We start from the raw sequence: 21,036 nt of genomic DNA on the forward strand, positions 1-21,036 counted from the left end.
TATGAATATGAAGCTTTTGCAAACATATTTCATCTCAGTGTAAACATTGTCCCATCCAGACAAAAACTCCATGAACATGTCTTAGATGGAAGGAGTTTGAAAGATAACTTAGATTTACTTAATTTAGAAGAAAGAAGCTTTCTGAATTTAATGGAGATGAGAAATTATTCAACTATAATTAATTTCAAATTACCCATGAAAAAAACTGATACAGGTAAGAAAACCTTATGAATGAGGGCAAGTATTTGGTCAGAAGTCATACCTGATTGGACACCAGAGAGTCCATCCTGGAGAGAAACCCTATGGATGTAATAAGTGTGAGAAAGTCTTTACTGATTGATCATCCTTTACTAGACACACGAGATCTCATGCAGGTGAGAGACACTATGAATGCAAATTCAGCCGGAAAGCCTTTAGCAGAAAAACCTCATTATATACCAGATAATTCAAACTAGAGAGAAACTCTATGAATGTGGAAATGCCTTCAGTAATAGTTCTTATTTTAATAGGCATGAAAAAAATGCATACTGGTAATAAATCCTATAAATGTAATGAATGTGGGATGCTGTTCAGTGTGTGGTAGGTTGTTATACCAGCCCCAAAAGACTAAGACATCATTATTCAATACAAACTTCAAATCATCAAAATTACTTTGGCAAGAAGAATTCTGAAATTTTGTTTTTTTCTGAACTTGCATCAGTTAGAATTCCTTTGTGTTGGAAATAACAGAATGTTGAAACTGACTTAAGCAACAAAAGGAACTTTATTGGTACATATCACAGGAAAGTCCAGTATAGCTACTTTTTTTTTTTTTTTTTTTTTTGAGAGAAAGAGCAAGTGAGCATTAGCAGGGGAGGAACAGAGGGAGAGAGAGAGTCTCAAGCAGGCTTAACGCCCAGCATAGAGACTGACACAGGCCTCGATCTCACAACCATGAGATCATGACCTGAGTGGAAACCAAGAGTTAGATGCGTAACCAACTGAGTCACCCAGGCACCCCAGTATAGCTATTTAAAATGGAGAAAGAGATAATTTGACATCTTGAGAAAAGACTCAAAATTGAGTCTTCTGATTGACGAACATGGCATATCTAACCATTTATTTAGGCCTTGTTTAATTTGTGTCAGCAGTATTTTCTAGTTTTCAGTGTATAGGTCTTACAGATATTTTGTTAAAGGTATTCCTAAATGTTTTGTGGGTTTTGATACTGTTGTAAATAGTATTTAAAAATTTAATATTTCTACTTATTTATTGCCATTATATAGAAATGTAATTGATTTTTCTATTTTGACTTCATATCCAGCAACCTTGCTAAATTCACTTATTAGTTTTTGTAGCTTATTTTTAAGTTCTTAAGATTTTCTATGTACATGATTATACTCTCTGGCAAATTAATATAATTAAAAATTTTTCTTTTTCCTGCCATGCCTCCTTTCCTTCCTCCCTCCCTCTCTCCCATCCTTTCTTCCTTCTTTTCTTCTTTCCCCCTGTCGCCCCTTCCTTTCTCTCTTTCTTTTCCTCATTGTGCTGGCTCATATCTCCACTTCAATGTTAAATAGAAGTACTGCAAGTGACTATCTTTGTTTTCTCCCTCTGTCTCTATGGGGCATGAATGCATCATTAAGTCTGGTGTTAGCTGTAGGCTTTTAACAGATGCTTTTTTATCAGAGTAAGGAAGTTCCTGTCTATTCTTAGTTTACTGAGAGTTTTTATCAGGAGTGAATGTCAATTTTGGTCAAATACATCTTCATCTATTGAGATGATCACATGACTTCTTCCCTTTATTTTGTTAATATGGTAAATTATATTGATTTGCTTTGCATTGTTAATGCAACCTTGTATTTCCTTGGATAAACTCCACATTGTCAGCTATATTATATTGCCAGACTCAATTTGCTAGTTTTGTTAAAATATTTTGCTCCTGTATTTATGAGGGACATTGATCTAGTTTCCTTTTATTATAATGTCATCTGGCTTTGTTTCCAGAGTAATGCTGGCCTCATAAAATGAGTTGGGAAGAGTTTCTTACTGATCTGTTTTCTGAAAGAAAATTAATTTGTATTATTTATTCTTTAAATAGTTAAGAGGATTCACTTGTGGATCTATCTAGACTTGGGGTTTTCTTTGTAGGAAGGTTTCACATTATGAATTCAATTTAATATTATGTCACATTTTACTTTTCTACTTTTTGTCCAGTCATATTTATAATTTTGTAGTCTGTATTTTGAGGAATAAATGGCATATACATTTTTTCCAACTTGCCAAATTTATTGTCATATCTGTAGAATCTGTGGTGATGTTCTACCTTTTATTCTTGATATTGGTAATTTGTTTTTTTCTCTATTTTTTATTCATCAGGGTAGCTTGAGGGTTTATCAATTTTATTGAACTTTCCAAAGACCCATCATTTGGTTTTATGATTTTCCCTATTGGTTTTTTGTTTCCAATTTCATTGATTTCTGCCTTCTATCTTTGTGATTCCCTCTTTAATATTGAGTTTAACTTCTTCTTTTTTCTGCTTTAAGATAGAAGCATAAATTGTTTTTCTATATTACTAAAATAGAAGCATAAATCATTAATTTGGACCTTTTATGTTCTCTAATTTAAGAGTCTAAAGCCATAAATTTACCTAAAATCATTGCTTTAGTTTCAGCCCACAAATTTGAAATGGTGTGATTACATTGTATTTCAGTACAGAATATTTTCTAATATTCCTTATGACTTTTTCTTTCATTTATGGATTGTTTAGAAGTGTGTTTGTTTAAATGTACATGTTTTTGCTGATTTTCCAGGTATCTTTTTGCTTTTTATTTCTAGTTTAATTCCATGTGGTCAGAAAACTTACACTGTGATTTCACTCCATCTAAATTTTTGAGCTTTGTGTAATGGACCAGAATACTGTCTCAATACTGAGAGAGGATTGTTGAAATTTACAACACAAATTATGGACTTCTTTCTCTTTTAGTTCTCTCAGTTTTGCTTCATTTAATTGGAAACTCCATCATTAGATACAAACATATTTATAATTGTTATGTCATCTTGATGAATTGACTCATCATTGTCAAATATCCTTCTTTATTACTGGTAATATTCTTTGTTCTGGGGTCTACTTGTCTGATATTTATATAGACACTCCAGCTTTCCTGTGATTAGCATTATATTAGTGTGGTATAGCTTTTCTGATTACTTTTTTTAAAAAAAATTATTTATTTAAGTAATCTCTACACCCAACATGGGGCTTGAACTCATGACCCTGAGATCAAGAGTCACATGCTCTTTTGACTGAACCAGCCAGATTCCCCTCTGTTTACTTTTAATTTATCTATATTTCAAGTGTGTTTCTCACAGGCAGCATTTATTCAGGCCATGCTTTTTGAAAAAGTTAAATGATATTTGACAATCTCGGCCTTTTAGACCATTTACATATAATGTAATTATTGTTTAGGCCATTTACATTTAATGTAATTACAAATAACTTAAGTCTATTATCTTACACTCATTTTCTGTTTGTCCCATCTATTCTTTGTCTCTTTTCTTTTTAATATCTTGTTTTCTTTTTGGTTAATTATTTTTAGCATTCCATTTTATCTCTGTATTAGCTATTCCTCCTTTTAAGAAGAATTGCTCTGGGGTTTACAATATGCACCTTTAACTTTACAGTCTACCTTCAAATAATATTATACTAGTTTGCATGTAGTGTAAGAACCCCGTACACTTTCATGTCCTCCCTCTCATCCTTTTTTTGCTCTTGTTATCAAATATTTACTTCTTTTTTTTAAGTTTATTTATTAATTTTGAGAGAAAGAGAGTGTGTGTGTGGGGGGGTGAGGGGCAAAGAGAGAGGGAGAGAGAGTTCCAATCAGGCTCCGTGCTGTCAGCGAAGAGCCTGAGGCCTGGCTCGGACTCACAAACTGTAAGATCATGACCTGAGCTGAAATCAAGAGTTTGATGCTTAACTGACTGACCCACCCAGGCGCCCCTCAAATATTTACTTCTATATATTAGTTTCACAATACATGGCTGTTATTTTTGTTTTAAACAGTGAATCATCTTTTAACAACATGCTAATATAAGTAGAAGGTCTTTTGCAGTTATTCATCATATTTGCTGTGTCCAGAACTCTTTATGCCTTTGTGTAGGTCCTAGCTTCCATCTGGTATCATTTTCCATCAGCCTTCCTTTAACATTTCTTGTTGTGGAGCCCAGCTGGCAATGAATTCTCTTATCTTGTGTTTGTCTTCAAATAGCCTTTATTTCATATTCATTTTTGAAGGATATTTTCACTGGCTATAGAATTCTAGGTGACAGTTTTTTTCTTTCAGCCTATTAAAGATGTCGTTCCATTGTCTTCTGGCTTGCATTGGTTTCTGGCGAGAAATCAGCGATCATTCTTATCTTTGTTCCCCTGTAAGTAATGTGTCTTTTTTTTCCTGGCTGCTTTTAAGATTTTCTCTTTATCATGGTTTTAAATCAATTTGATTATAATCAGTTTGGTGTGATTTCCTTTGATTTAATTTTGCCTAAGATTCACTGAGCTTCTTAGATCTGTGGGCTTATAGTGTTTATTCGATTTGAAAAATTGTGACCATTGTTTCTTCAAATGTCTTCACTCTTCCCCCCCTTTTCCCCTTTTGGACTTTTAACCACATGTGCTTTATAATGCCTAATATTTTCCCACAGCTCACTGAAGCTCTATTTTTCTTCCACTACTACAGTTTTGATAGTTTGTTGTTATGTCTTCTAATTCACTGATCTTTCCTTCTGCATTGTCTAATATGGTATTAAGCCCATTCAGTGAATTTCCCATGTTCTATGTTATATTTTTAATTTTATAAATTTCATTTTTCTTTTATTATCTTTCATCTCTATCCTCATTGTGTTCATATTTTCCTTTGACCAAGTTTTAAAGTAGCAGTTTTAAAGTCCGTGTTTGCTAACTACCTTGTCTCTATAGTTTCTGGGTTTATTTCTATTGGTCAGTTTTTTTCCTGATTATGGGTAACATTTTCCTCCCTTTCCAAATATCAGTAATTTTTTAATTGGATTCTGGACTTAATGAGTATTGCATTATTGAGTATCTGGATTTTGTTGTCTTTCATTACAGTGTTTTGAGATTTGTTTTGGCTATCAAATTACTGGTGGATCAACTTTACACTTTTAAGTCCTGTTCCTGTATTTTGTTAGGGTAAGCCTGGAATAGCCTTGTCCCTAATGTTGGTTTAGCCCTACTGCTAAGGTATGACCTGCTAGAGTCATCTCTGTTGAATGTCCCAGGTTTTCACTGAGTTCCCTTTACTCTGGTTGGAATTTGAATATCTCCCAGTCCTGTATGAGATGTAGGAATTATTCTGCTTACAGATCCTCCATAGTTGTTTTCTATGCAGCCTAATGGAGTTTTGCCTTACATGTGTTCTTCTTAGTATAAAGCCAAAGACCCAAAAGGATTCTTGGTCAAATTTCTGGAGCTCTTTCTTCACATAGCTCCCTCTTCTTTGGCACACTACCCAGCAAATACAAGCCACCTTGCCTCTTTAAACTCAAGTTTTTGTGGATGCTTACCTTTCTTCTTCTATGTCCAAGGTCTAGAAATTACTTCTGGGATGAAAGTCATGTTGATTGTAAGACTGACTTTATTGTTTCTCTTTTCTCAAGGATCATTGTCCTACACTACCTAGTCCAGTTTCTGAAAACAGTTGTTTCATATATATTTTCCAGTTTTCTAGTTGTTTATGGTAGAAAGGCATGTTTAATACCATTTGCTCCGTCGTAGTTGGAAGCAGATTTATTACCTACCATGTTTTTATATTATGTTTTTTTGTTTTTATTTTCAAATGAAGGGAGATCCATCATGAGTATATTTCCCATATGGTAAGGTATGTAGATCAATCCTGTATCAGAATCAATTGTAGTGCTTTTCCTAATTACAAATACTTGTAATTAGGATCCCTGGGTGGCTCAGTTGGTTGAGCATTCAACTCTTGATTTTGGCTCAGGTCATGATCCCAGGACCGTAGGATCAAGCCCTGCGTCAGGCTCCATGCTGAAGCTGGAGCCTGCCTAAGATTCTCTCTCTCTCTTACTCAGCCCCTCTCTCCAACTCACATGCTCTCTCTCTCTAAAAAAAAAAAAAAAAAAAAGTAAAGATTTTGATTCAGTAGATCTAACATGATTTTCAGGTATCATATTTTTTAAAATCTTGACAAGTGATTTTTGATACACAAGAAAGGCTAAGAATCCATATTTTAGTAAGTTTAAATCTAGTGTGACTTTGGTAAACTAAGTGAGGTATCTTACAATCTTTTCTTAACTCAGTGACACTCTGTAAAAATGAAATAGAATATTAGAGGGGTAGGACCCCCTGGATATCCCCACATATAAAGCATTAACTTCTTGAAAAGCAGGAGTCTTTAGAGCCCTGATAAAGTGCTATCGCTGTTGTACATTCTTATTTCTCTATGCCTTTGCCATAGCAGTTGCTATATATTTTGAATATTACCGCTGTTTCTAAGTGTCAAGATTCTTAATATTTGTAAAGTGATCTGCAAATATTCTCATAATATAGGGATTCAAAAATGGCTAGCATATTTTATCTTGTGTGCTAACTCTGTTTTATTAGTGGCAACTTTCTGAAGCTCAGTGTTGAGAAGGATCCTAAGGCCAGTTTTGGACTCAGCAGGAAGGAAGGCTCTTATGGATTAGTGATATCTGTCATGAGTTTGGGATTGGAGGAATGAGATACTTGTCCCATGTATTTGCAACTCCTATACTTGTTAAAGGCAGTCTTTTTTCTTTCTTTTTTTCTAGATTTCTCTAGTTACACAAGAAAACTTTTTTTGCTACTCTCTATTTTCATCCTGACTTTTCCACATGTAGTAAACAAATTTTATAGTTTTGGAATGCCTATATTCAAATTATTTCTTCATTCATCCATTCCTTACTCATTTCTTCTTTCTTTCTCTCGAACATATAAGCAATATGATACTGTGTTATTAGAGTAGTGGTTTCTGGTCTATATTTCTTATCTTCTTTCTACATAAATTGACCCACTGTGTATTTTTCAAGGTCAATGGCTCTGTTGACCATATTTTCCTAAATTTTAAATCAGACACATAATCTTATACCTGGTCTAACCATAGGCTAGAAGATTTGAAGGTGGAGCACCCCTGGGGAAAAAAAAAACACTTTATATTTGGAGCATAAATTAGGTCTGGAATATTATCAATACATGTTTTTGAATTACAATTGGATTTATAAGTAAGTAAGAATATCCTCTCATCTGCAAATTCTTGTATATTAGGCCGATCATAGTCCTAGAAGATTAGAATTTGGTGATTTAGAAAAATGTCCTACTTCCAAATATGTACTTTTATTGCATTTTGTAATGATGGAATATTGTTAGCTAAGTGCTTTGACTTACAGAATCATCTAGATGATGATAAATACTTGTTGTGACTTTCATTCTAATCTATCCCAGATCACTTGTTTCTTATCTATATTCTGCATGCATACTGTGTTAAGGAGTGGGTATTAACAAACTAGCAGACATTAGTCTGTGGGTCCCAATCTGTGGTGTGAGAGAGAGATGTGTTTCATCTGGGCAAGAAACTCATCTTTTCAGTCTCCACATTTGCTGGGAATGGGGTGGGAAATGGAATAGTGGAAGTTGCCTTAGCATTCATTTCAGTTATTATCAGTTTCAAACACTTCCTGGTGCCAGAAATCTAGGATGTTCAGCATAGTATACACTACAATGAAAAGAGCAGGTGTTGAGATCCAAGAGATAGAGGTTCTAGTCTCAGCTTGTCAGGTACTAACTCTGTGACCATAGTGAGCTACTTACCTTTTTAAAAAAATTTTTTTTTCAACGTTTATTTATTTTTGGGACAGAGAGAGACAGAGCATGAACAGGGGAGGGGCAGAGAGAGAGGGAGACACAGAATCGGAAATAGGCTCCAGGCTCTGAGCCGTCAGCCCAGAGCCCGACGCGGGGCTCAAACTCACGGACCGCGAGATCGTGACCTGGCTGAAGTCGGATGCTTAACCGACTGCGCCATCCAGGCGCCCCAAGCTACTTACCTTTTTAACTTTTACTTATTCGTATGTGAAATGAAGTTAATAATCTGCTGTACCTATCCTACAGACTTGTTGGTAGGATGAAGTGAAACCATAGATATAAAACCTTCGAGAACTTAATGGTATATATCACTGTGAGGTAATGTTATTGTACCATGTATGCCACATTGTATTAGCTTGTCTTTCCCCGTGGGAAAATGTATGGAGTTGTGATATATTTGTTCAATTGTTAAATTTGTCATAGATAAAAAAAAAGATTATTTTAGGAAGCCTTCCTATGATGGTTCTATTTAGGAAAAAGAAAACTAGTGTAATATTTGCTATGCCTTTACTAAGGCACAAGTAATGTCAATGAGAAGTATTCATCAGCTATGCTTTGCTTTACAGCTTGGAATCCCATCCACTGCCAGCACATTGAATGCCACAATGCAATTAACAAGCCAGCTGTGAAGGTACTGTTTTATTAGACCTGGTGCCATATTGTATTGTCAGTGGTCAAATTATCAGGAGCAAACTGCTGAATGAAATGGAGTAGATCACATCCTTCTCTGTAAAGCAAAGGCCTGTGCTCTGTAGTAATCTCAAGCATCTCTGTGTTCAATCTGACTGTACTTGGGTGGGTTGGTTCATGACAGAGCAATGAATAGTGGTGTCTGCAGGTTTGGCTATGATTTCATGGTCAACTGCTGTGTAGCAATGAGTAATTATCAGAATACTCCTGGTGAAACACTTATATAGTCCTTATTTGGCTTCTGTCTGAGCTAATAAACTCAGGGAAATATACTTTGCCCCTGTTTCACTCATTTCAAATTATGAGTGTCTAGTGTATGACTACATGAATTCAAGTGTCATAGAAAAACTTGATAAAATTGGTAAGTCTTAGCTCAGATCACAGATATGACTTCATCAAAATGACTAAGAGGTAGTTGGGCAGCAGCCACATGGAAAGGTACCTTAGAGGTAAGGAACAGTGGTTTAGAGAGGCCAAAACACTTTTCTAAGCCAGAACCAGGTACTTTAACTCTCAGCCTTATTCTTTTTCTGCCACATCAAATTGGTTCTTTTGTTATAACCCTAAATTGTTGAATTTGAATGTTAGGAAAAATAATCACACCTTTTAACAAAATTATTTGTGGTATATTTGTTGGATACAACACTTGGCTGGAGAGACCTGTGTCTGGATTTGCAAGGATTAATTTTTATATTATGAAGAGTGGGAGTTAGGTCAAGTCATTAGAATTCACAGATAATTGTTAGAACCTAGTGTCGTGGGAGTTTGCCTCTCTTCTATAGACAGGAAGACTACCAAATAATAGATTACCATATAATAATAAAGATTACCAAATAATAGAAACATAATAGTATCATCTTATAGAAACAGAGTAGAAGAGGTAAAATGAGACATAAGAAATATAAATATACACGGAACCAAAAAAGAAATATAAAGGGACCCCAAAATGTGTTTCATATACCAAAAATGTCAGAGGAGTGCCAATAATAACATTGTCATCTGGATATACCTAACAAAGAACATTGTTGTATTATTATGCTTGATCTCTGCTTTTATAAAGGGAAATTGAAGGGTGCCTGGGTGGCCCAGTCAGTTGAGCATCCAGCTCTTGATTTCAGCTCAGATCATGACCTCGGGGTTATGGGATAGAGCCCTGCACTGAGCATGGAGTCTGCTTAAGATTCTCCCTCTCTCTTTCTCTTTCTCTTTGTCTCTCTCCCCCTCTGTTCCTCCCCCCTGCTCATGCTCTCTCTCTCTAAAATAAAGAATGAATAGGGGCGTGTGAACGGCACAATGGGTTAAGCCTCCAACTCTTAATCTCTGCTCAGGTCATGATCTCACGGTTCATGAGTTCTAGCCCCACGTCAGGCTCTCTGCTGTCAGTGTGGAGCTTGCTTTGGATCCTCTGTCTCCCTCTCTCTCTGCCCCTCCTCCACTGGCGCGTGCTCTCTCTCTCTCTCTTAAATAAATAAAACATTAAAAAATAAAATAATTAATTAAAGAAGGCACATTGAATGACTTTATGTTGAGAAAGAGCACGTGTGAGGGTAACTCACTAATGGAAGCATAGTTCTTACCCATCCTACTATGTGTGCCCCTCCTCTGAAATTCCACAAACATTTGGGGTTCAAAGGTACTTTTCTTTGGTGTGATGACATTTTGAGCTAAACACATGTGAGTTCATTTTAACCATGGAATTCAGCTTAATTCTTCACGGTGGTGAGAATTGCATAGCTCCCTTACTTTAGTTTCTATAGCTGCCCTTTTTCTCTTTCTGCCTATGTTACAATGCCCTCTTTTGGTTTACTCAGATATGGATAGAAAGGAGGTATTTTTTGTTTGATTTTTCCGGTTACTTTCCTCCTGATCTTATGTCAGCCTGCATTCTCAGGAGTCTTCTGACTTCCTGATTAGTAGTGACTTTTGATTTTGTACTCACAGAAATCATCACAAATTAGATTTTCTCCCTCCCTTCTAGGCAAATGGGTTAGTCCACCGCCCTGGTCTGGCTTTGCTTTTCTTTCTCTTACGAGCTGGTCCCTGTAGCCAGTTGTGCAGGACAGGCCACACCATCCTACTTTCTCAAGTCCCATTTTATTGAAGTGAAATTCATATAACATAAAACTAACCATTTTAGAGTGAATGATTCAGTGGCATTTAGCACATTCACAATGCTGTGTAACTACCATCTCTATCTGCCTAAACATTTTTATCGCCCTCCAGATTTTACTTTCTGAACTCCAGTTTTCCCGAAGAGTTTTCTTTTGTATTTTTACTCTGCTTCCTTGGAAAGGTAACATTCTTGTTAATGATTTCAGTGCTGGGGCTGTTTTTGCTCGACAACAGGTCTGGCTCAGTATTGTTTTTTTCATTACAATATAAGCACTCCTCAAACTCACATAGATATGACCATATGACATGTAGGTTGAGGGTATGCAACATCCAGATAGGTACAGAATAATGTTAAATGAAAATGAAGTCATGAATTTGTATAGTATGATGCCAATTTAATTTAAAAATCACATAAACATACATTTATATTCATATTTATAGTGAAAAACAACCAATAATACTCATTAGAATGTTATCAGTGATTGCATCGAAATGGAGGGTTAATGAGTTACTTAAATATTCTTCTTTTCTCCATTTTCTCAAGCCTCTACGTTGGGCATAATTGTATTTATAAATGGAAAATAACTATTTTTAATGCAGCAGTCAGATATGAACATATTAATGTGGATGTAAACTGGCCTGTTCAGAGTAAACAGAGTTGACCCTACTATCCACAAATGTGATGGGTCATATGAACTAATTCATTGAACATGTCAGAGGTCACCTAGCTAGTCACTAATGATTATAGTTCTAACAGCCTAGGAGTTTTTCCTTTTGAATGGAATGAAAAAATATGTTTACCTGACAGGAGTATCAATGACTCACTAGAAATGAAAGTAAAGTAACTATTTTCAAGAACAGATTTCATGGGGTACATGGGAAAGACTCAGGGAAAGTGGATTTATCCGTCCAAAAAATACTCTCTCCATATTCGTGAGCTTTATCACTAGGCAGTGATGATTAGCCAAATAGAAAAGTATTATCTATTTTGGTTGCAATACATTGCAAAAAAGTATTTTTTAGGCAAGAGCCAAAAGCTCCTACAGGATTCAAAATGAAAATATGTTGGAACTTAGAGTTCATTATATCACACTCTGCTTTTGGTTTTCCTTGGTTCTGTTTGCAGATCACTTTATGAAATACTTTGGAGCCCAGATAATTATCTAACACAGGAGTCAGCAAACAATGGCCCATAGCCAAATCTGGGCTACTGACTGTTTTGTAAATAAAGTTTAATTGGAACATAGCTGTGCTCATTTACTTGTGTATTATTGTCTATGGCTGTTTTCATGCTGCAACAGCAGAGTTGAGTAGTTGTGACAGAGAACGTATGGTCCACAAAGCCTGAACTATTTACTCTCTGATCATTTCCAGGAAGTTTGCTAATCCTGGATTAACACACCAAAAAGTAGTTATTCATGGCATTAAAGGAAGCATGAAACTTATCTAAGGAAAATTTTCACACTGGACTTGGAACATCAGGGAATATATAATTTACAGATTTTGATGGTATAACGATTGAAATTTAGGAATTCTAACTCTTGTTTCCCCAATTGTTGAAACTCTTCAGGTAGCACATATAGTTGCTTCGGCAGCACATATACTAAAATTGGAATGATACAGAGAAGTTTAGCATGGTCCCTGTGCAAGGATGACACACAAAACTCTTCAGGGTTTTAACTTTAAATGTCAGGCTGTTTGGGTTATAAGTTCAGTTCATTTTTCCTCCCCAATCAGTAAAAACAGCTAAAAAAAAAAAAAAAAAAGTCAGAGTGGAGTTCCAGAGGAATTTGTGTCCTAGGCACATTATCTGTACAGTCAGCTATAGCATGGATTCATTATTTCCTGAAGGACAGGAAAACAGAATTCGAAATGACTTTGGTAAGTTATAGACATTTAACATGATGCAAAGTACAAAACTTAGCTAGTTGCATTCACTTGATTTTAAATATCTAGATGTTGGAAAATACACTGATGATCAACAGCAAAATTAACACTTTTCATCTCTGTGCTTAGGCTCATGAAAACTCAGCCATAAATAATCCAAAATTGAACAGAGCTAAGCAAACCACAGGTCATGTGTGTAAGGAAAAAACATCTAAAAATGTAACATTGGATGACTGATATAGAACTTAGATTTCAGAGTAAGAAAAACAAATTGCTCAGTGTTAGATTTCATGGGAAATTTTTTGAATGAGGTTTCTTTTAAGAAGCAAAATTCTCTACTGCGAGAATTTTGGTAGCAGTTATGATTTTAAAATCTTGATATGTTTTCCTTTTCCTAAAGAGAGATTGCTATGTTTACCACTTTCGAGAAGGAATTACTGTACGAGTAATACAGAGGCAATTCGAGCCACTATTGAACAAGATTTTTTCTCTTTGTGGAGTGAGGGTGGATTTCTTGACACTATTTGTCACTTGAAACTGCAGACAAGAGGAGAAATGAAAAACCACAGTAGCCACATTTACATCTCCAGTGTGGACTCCTCAGCCAGTGCAGCAAAAATAGCTATAGGTTAAAATGGGTTTTACTAACAATATTTATTCCAGTTTGCTTTTGAAAATCTGTCACGATTGCGCTTACGATGTGGGGATTGTGATAAACAGGACAGGAGAGTTCATTCTGCCTTTTCCTGTGTTTCAGATGTGTATCGACCCTTCCCTGTCAGTAGCTCTAGGGGATAAACCACCCCCATTGTATCTCTGCGAAGAATGCAGCCAGAGGATTGCGGGGTAGGTATAAGAGTCCTCCAAGAAGAGAAAGTAGGGTAACCAGAGAAGATAAGAACAACCAGTTTTATTAAATTGGTTACATTGCCCACATTTCCCACTAACCTCTCTGTTTTTTAAAGGTTAGTTTGTCAAATATTTGATATATAGCAAATTTTCATTTGAGAGATTTCAGCTTTGAAAAATTGCAGTACTTCTCCCCATGTGATAAGAGAAAGCAGTGACACTTAATAAAACAGCTCAAATTTTCAAGTGACCCGGTTAAAAAAGGCCACAAGAGAAAAAGAAAAGAAAACCGTGGCTTTCAAACGTGACGTATAGTTCAAATGGGTTCTCTCTGCTTGTTAGTTTCACAGAATCACACTCAGGGTTGTACACATCATGCTGTACTTTGGTTGGCTTCACTAGCATCTGGAAAGTATCATTTAAAGATAAGTGAATATGATGAAATGCCAATAATTTATAATTTAGCTGCAATGCATTAGACTTTTAAAAAGTTGATTATGATAGTGCTCTTAATGACATTTCCTTTCTATCGAAAGCCTCTTAGTAATAGCGTGCAGCTTATAAACATTCATGTGGAAGGGTAACATTACAAAGAAGCTCAAAAATGAATTTTGCTTTTCTTTACAGGGACCACAGTGAATGGCTCATTGATGTGCTTCTGCCTCAAGGTATGGTTTACATGAGAAAGGATGAATAATAAGTAATCATGACTAATGGCATGGTTGGTTTGTCTCCTTTTGTACTGTATTATTTTACAAGGACAGTAACCAAAGTATTATATTCTGTGAATAGTCATTGAGATGAAGCATTAGATCAATGTCTTCCTTATACCCACACATTTAATAATGAAGGAAGAGGTATCACCTTTGCCGAAATTAAGCGTAGATGTTGGAATTAAGATTCTGTGTGACAAAAGCCCTGCTGAATTATGTCTTAAGAGATTTTCTGTATATATAACAGGCATTGTCAATGATGTTTGCTGTGCCAGGTCAGAAAGGGAATAGGAAACATCAGTGGGAAGAACATTGAATCATGGGGCTTTCTCCTACTGCTATTACTAGCTCTGTGTTTTTAGGGAACATCATTTAATTGCTCTGAGACTCAGTCTCTCTAGTAAAGTGGGGATAAAGTATAGGTGACTCATCTCAGTTAAAAGACGGGACTGTGATGTTTTTAGTTGGTTAGAGTTCTGAAAGCTATGTCTTGTAAGGTGGCAGGTCCCAGACAGAGGTTTCCTTCACACATCCGGAAGCAGGTATCCCAGCCACTTAATTGGAGGCTGAAATGACCAGGGAAAATTATTCAGGAAAGCAGAGGAAAGATGAAAGGTGGAAAAGCTGGGGGGCCATAGGAGGAACTTGATATATGACTTCAGAGGTAGATAATAGAAGACTTTCTATGAAAGGCCGTATTTAAGAAGAACCGTAAAAACCTTATGTTAACTAAATTCTGTGAACATTAAAAAAAAAAAAAAAACTTAAGGCCATTTTCTTGATGATAATTACACTATTTCTTTGTAGTCTAACATTTTTTTTTAATGTTTATTTTTGAGAGAGAGAGAGACAGACAGACAGAATATAAGCAGGCAAGGGGTAGAGAGAGAGAGGGAGACAAAGAATCTGAAGCAGGCTCCAGGCTCCAAGCTGTCAGCACAGAGCTTGATGCGGGGCTCAAACTCACGAACCACGAGATCATGACCTGAGCCGAAGTCGGACGCTTAACCGATTGAGCCACCCAGGTGCCCTGTAGTCTAACTTTTAATATTAGGTCATCTCACCCTTAAGAAGTAAATTAGTGAATGATCTTTGTCTGTAAAATGGGTCAGTAGTGTCAGCCTCTATATCCTTCAAAGAGACATTTTGAAAATTTATATAAGAATAACTGTGAAAAGATTTGGGCTTTATGGGTAAAGGTAAATTTTTCCCTCCTTAAATTAGGCTACCTTGTTAGTGAACTGCCAGTGCTCCAAGGTGAAGTCTATAGTCAGGAGCAAAACTACATTTTTAAATATCAGATGTGTTGCTGAATTCTGGTCACCTTCTCCAGAAGATATTCATCTTTGGAAGAAAACTTGTAATAACTTTTAATTATTTATCTAGAGGTGTGACACTAACTTCAGGTTAAGACAGGCTCTAAGATATCAAACTGTTAATAACCATTAATTATTCAAAACCAGTTTTAAAAACTGAGTTTTAAATTTCATCAGTTTAGCATCTACTAATTCATAATTTCCAGACAGTTTGGGAGACATTTATCTTGACCTTTTTGATAAATTTTAACATAGACTATACTGTAAGTAATGCTTCAGTTCATTTTTTGAACACTTAACTATTTCACAGGGAATGTTAACATATTCCTGGAAAAATTATTTTCAAGTATTCTCAAGCATCAATTTTCACGAAAATAATTGCTCTGCCCACTGAAAAGAATATGTATCTGTTTGTCGATCCTGAAGTAGACAGTAGTTTGACAGCCTTACTCCAACTGGCCAATCCATGAGTTTGCCAATTGCTTTCTCTGAAATGAGCATGTAGGTGGTTTTACACTAGTTAAGGACTGATATAAATCAATAATTCGTCTCTGAGTAATCCAAGTTAGTAAGGTTTTTCTACAGTTTTGAAATAGCAAATCATCTCCATGGTGAAGCTCTAAATATATCACATCAACTTGGTGTCGTAGCATAATGGAAGACAGTAAACAGGGAATCCAGAGATGTTATCTCTAGATCTGCCTTTATCAATTGATAGCCTGTGTGATGCTGAAGAAGTTATGCAAACCTCAGTTTTGTTCTATGTCAGATGAGGAGGTGAGATGAATGTTATTTTGCTTTGGCTTTAACATGATCTGAATTCTTTTTGTTTTTATTTTATTTTATTTTATTTTATTTATTAAAAAATTTTAAATGTTTGTTTATTTTTGAGAGAGAGACAGACTGTGAGTGGGGGAGGGTCAGAGAGAGAGGGCGACACAGAATCTGAAACAGGCTCCAGGCTCCAAGTTGTCAGCTCAGAGCCTGATGAGGGCTCGAACTTACGAACCGTGAGATCATGACCCGAGTCAAAGTCAGACGTTTAACCAACTGGGCCACCCAGGTGCCCCTAATGTGATCTGAATTCTAAGTCATGTCTGAGGAGGTTGAATTACTTTTAAGAATAGGGGAAGTATTTGCAGCATGCAGGTGTTCCTAACCTCATCAAACACAGGGAGATGACAATAAGACAAGAGAGAAGCTGTTTTGGTCAGGTCTAGAGGTTGTGTTACTAAGCTTGCTTTTACTCACCTTCGTGGCTCCCCTCATTTAAAATGGGCTGTCTTTCTTTGTTAATATATTGTGTACCTTCCCCTTACAGCTGAAATATCTGCTATATGTCAGAAAAAGGTAAGAGCAAACTATCTGTGTGGTGGGGGCATGATTTGCTGTGTTTGTATGTAAATTCATTCATTGACATCTGCCTCATTTCTGCACCACGGTTTCCCAGTATGTACATGTCACTGTATTCCTGAAGGGGGAAAATAAATCATTGAGCATGCAAGATTACTGTGTCCGAATGGTCTCTCTTTCCATTTCTGCTTTTGCTCACCCATCTTACACACAGTGTTTTTGGTACGTAATCTGAAATAAAAGCATATGTGACTCTAGTTACAAAAAGCTTTTACCTTAACCTTGGTAAAGGATGTATCTTGTGTGCTAGACATCTTTATTGCTTTGAAGTGGAGTGCAAATAGTTCAATATATGTGTGTCAAAAACATACCCAGACTGACTGTATTTATATAGAAAACATTCATTTAGATGTAAGATGAATGAAATCTCTAGTTAAAGATTCTACCTTCAAATTGCCTTTAGCCACTTTTCATAACAATTTCCCTGAGCCATTTCCATCTTCTTTTCTTGTTCTAGTTGTTGAAAAGTACAAGAGAAGGTAGTAAGGCATCATACAAAGAACTTTGGATTAGTTGGTTGAGACCCTTGGTTTCTGGCCAGCTGTATCCCCACCTACCTATGAGACCATGTACAAGTCACTTAAATGTTTAGGAATTGGTCATGAGTGGGTACCTTTGGAGGGCTATTTCAGTGATCTGTTGTCACATAATCTAAAATATCATGGCTTGTAACAACAGACATTTATTGATCACAGTTCTGTGGATTGGCAATTTGGCCTGTGGTCAATGAGACAGTTCTTTTGATAAACTCCCCTAGGTTCACTCATGTGCCTGCAGTCCATTGGTGGGTAGCCTAGGGATTGGCTGGCCCCAGATGAGCTCACTCCCACGTCTGGGGCCTCAGCTGGGACAGCTGGAATGGTTGGATGACAGGGGTGTCTGGCTCTCCCTCTTTCCATTAGGTGTCTCATCCTCCAGGGGGCGAGGCTGGATTTGTTCACAAGGCAGCAGTGTTCTGAGCGAATGAGAGAGGAAGTCGCAAGGCCTTTTGAGATTGAAGCTACTAAGTCACACAGCATCACTTCTGCTGCATTCCACTGGTCAAAGCAAGTCCCAAGTCCAGCCCAGATTCAAGGAGTGGGGACATAGACCTCTCCCCTTTAGAGAAGGAGCGACAAGAATTCCGTGGTCACATTTAATCTACCATAATCCACCCTCCGGACATAATTACTTACATTTCTTCCACATGTAAAATACTTTCACCACCTTACGAGACCTCCTAAAGTCTTAAATCCATTTATGGCTTCAGTTCATCATCTTGTGATCTGCATATGGTCTGGTCACTGATGAAACTCCTTGGGTACAAATTCTCTTGATCCAGAGACCTGTGAACTAAAAAGGCAAGTTACCTGCCCCCTCCACCCCCTACGCAAGATGGTGAGACAGGGACAGGATGACAGCAGTAGGCCTCCATTTGGAAGAGGAAATGGAAGCACATAGCTGTTAGAGGACTGTAGCAGCTCCAGCCACGAACATGACAACGGCTCCTCTGTCTCCAGGGATAGCGAGTGTGCCTTGACTAGGATGTGGTTTTACATCCAGGGAGTAGTTCCCTAATCCATTGTTGTTCTTCTGCATTCTTTGCTCTACTCTCTGAAACATCTTTTTCGAGAAGAAATGGCACATGGTGCAGTTGAGGGGCTCCCTTAGCTTGCTTCCTGATGCAGAAGTCGGGTCCCATAGACTTCCTTTCATGTTGAACTGTGTCTGTCCCCTGTAGTCTAAGTCGATGGCGCTTTTGCTAATAAGACTTTCTGTAAAACCTTGTGGATTTTCAATAAATCTCATTGGAGTTCAGTGCCCCCCAAACCGCCTCTATAATTCTTTTGGGGACGGTCCTTTCTGTACTTGGGGCATTTCAGTCTGCCCTTAAAATTATTAGAAGCCCTCTTCTAGCTGAAAGGCTCAACTGAGCATCACCATCTTTTATCTTTCTGAAGTTTTAACAGAGGATTGTGCAGCCAGTCAGCATATTTTTGATTTGATTTTTTATCCTGAGGCTATATCCTACTTTGAGAATCTTTTATAAGCTGGAGGGACGAGGATGAGAAGCAGTTTTATATTCCAAATTAGTATGTCCTGACTCTGGTGGTATACCTAACATATTTGATACCCAGAGTGGATCATTTTTTTAACACTGCCCTACTTTATATGACAAAATTATTTTTAGTAATAAGTTTCAAATTAGCAGATTTTTATTACTTATCCTTTAATAAATGTGTTTTATATGAAAGTTAATTTAGAGAACATTCATTAAGTTTGTGATAGTTCAGAACTATTTGAGCTTGCTTTGGGTACAGTTTGTGTCTACCTCTTCTGGAGTACATATTCCTACATTTGAACAGTGGGTTTGAAATAAGCATCAAGATTGTAAAGGTAAAGAGAAAGACTTTGATTTATGTCAATTCTGTCATTCTGTGAGACAGGTTGGGATTTTTTTTTTTTTTTTTTTATGTTTAAAGTTCAAAGCAGTGAGACAGAGTAGCTGGAGAAACTATGCCCATCTGAATTTGAATCTCTGGGAAATCTCTCTACTTTACTTTTGAAATGAATGCATATAACTGAGTCCACATGGGTTGAGGACTGACTGTGGCTTATTAAAACTTAGTGGGAACCACAAGAATTGGTTAGAATTTAAGTCAACCAAAGGTTATTTTGGGGCAAAGTATTTTATTGCTGATATTATTTAGAATTGGTAGCACATGGTGATAAAGCAGTTGACTCTTAGTTGGTGTGTATCCAGATAACTGCATAAGAAATCACTAAATCACTCAAATGTAGTAGCATAAACCAACAATCCATTTAATTATGCTCATAGATTTTGTTGGTAAAGATTGGGACAGGGCACAGTCCATAGCCGTCTCTGCTTGATGATGTTTGAGGTCTCATCAGGGAAGACTTGAATAACTGGGGGCTGGGATTATCTAGAGGCTTCCAGATCATATGTTTTGGCTCTCGGATGGGGTGACTTGAAGGCTGGGCTTATGCAGCGCTGTTGACAAGAGACTTACCCATTGCCTCTCTACATGGCTTGGCCAGGACAAAGTTCTGAGTATTCCAATGAGGAAACATCTGAAGAGAGAACATTTCAAGATGGCCAGGTGAAAGCTGCATGTCTTTTTAAATCTGGCCTCAGGAGTCATATAGGTATCACTTCTGCCATGAAGCAGCCATGAGTCCATCTAGATTCAAGGCAAATGGAAGCATACCTGAGGAAGCCAACCCAAAGAGCCTCATACACAGCTGGACTTGATTTAGATGACAAGACCTTGAACCTCCAGCCAAGAATTTGCATGTGGGAAGAATGTAAATAATATGTGAACAGAAAATAGGATGGTAAATTGCAGGCCTTAAACTTCAGGGCTTTATTATAGTGAATAACTACCCACTAAACCCATATCCACATTCTCTTGTTTATAGAATGGTGGGAATGCCAGAGGAACAAAGACTAATTACAACGAAGAGGAAGAAATTAAACACTAAGAACATGCTCTGATATATACCACACTGCTAGTGGTGTGGTATTGGTTTAGTGGCGAGCAGAAGCCCCAAGCCAATAAGGGTTCTTGTGCTTCCAGAATGAAAGTTAGTGTATGAGTGAGAAAGGAAGGACACGCGGGAAAAATACACCACTTGGTGAGTCAGGACTGAGTTGGATGCTCACAAGACTTGGGCCTCAGTTGCAGAATAAACACACTGTATTTTAACAAATAATTTTAAAAACCTTATTAATGAAAAGAAAAAAAATTACAAAAATGTTAAACTTGGCTTTTATGATTTGTAGGCCTGAGTCCTGTTTAGAAAATGAGATTTGCTGACACCAGTGTCCAAAGCCTTGTGCTAAAAGCAAGGCGGAACAAACCCTACTTTGAAATGGTCGCTTCGATAGGCAGTTCAACACATTGTCAGTGTTTTGGTGTAGGTTTTGTGCTGGCCTCCTTCCTTATTCTGCCCTCAAAAGATCTGTCATGGAAGGGTCTCAAATCTTCACCAGGCTCTGAGTTCATAATGGCCTAGAGTATAACATCCCCGCGAGGTGTTCACATCTTTATAAGCTCTATTGAAAGTCTGCAAAGCTCTTAGGACACAAGATGTTGAGCACATGGTGTGGCATCTCTCACAGACTTGGGACACATATTTTTGCAGAAGTCAGGAGCGTTTC

At 37.0% G+C, this 21,036-nt stretch overlaps 1 protein-coding gene and 1 non-coding gene across 33 annotated transcripts in view; both read left to right on the forward strand.

Moving 5' to 3' along the window:
* UNC79 (unc-79 homolog, NALCN channel complex subunit) overlaps nucleotides 1–21,036 on the forward strand; it is a 320,681-nt gene that overhangs the window by 146,404 nt on the left and 153,241 nt on the right. For 31 of the 32 annotated variants that reach the window (XM_045060452.1, XM_045060454.1, XM_045060457.1 and 28 more), the window contains 4 exons: nucleotides 8,461–8,525; nucleotides 13,341–13,429; nucleotides 14,060–14,100; nucleotides 16,783–16,811. In XM_045060452.1, coding sequence (XP_044916387.1) covers nucleotides 8,461–8,525; nucleotides 13,341–13,429; nucleotides 14,060–14,100; nucleotides 16,783–16,811 — 224 coding nt within the window. Of the gene's footprint in view, nucleotides 1–8,460; nucleotides 8,526–13,340; nucleotides 13,430–14,059; nucleotides 14,101–16,782; nucleotides 16,812–21,036 lie in introns of those variants that run through there. The other variant, XM_045060464.1, reaches the window with a different exon arrangement.
* On the forward strand, nucleotides 12,280–12,383 carry LOC111561055. The gene has a single exon (XR_002743425.1). It is a non-coding gene; the product is annotated as a U6 spliceosomal RNA (small nuclear RNA).

This window comes from Felis catus, chromosome B3 (genome assembly GCF_018350175.1).
Source record: "Felis catus isolate Fca126 chromosome B3, F.catus_Fca126_mat1.0, whole genome shotgun sequence".
Lineage (NCBI taxonomy): Eukaryota > Metazoa > Chordata > Mammalia > Carnivora > Felidae > Felis > Felis catus.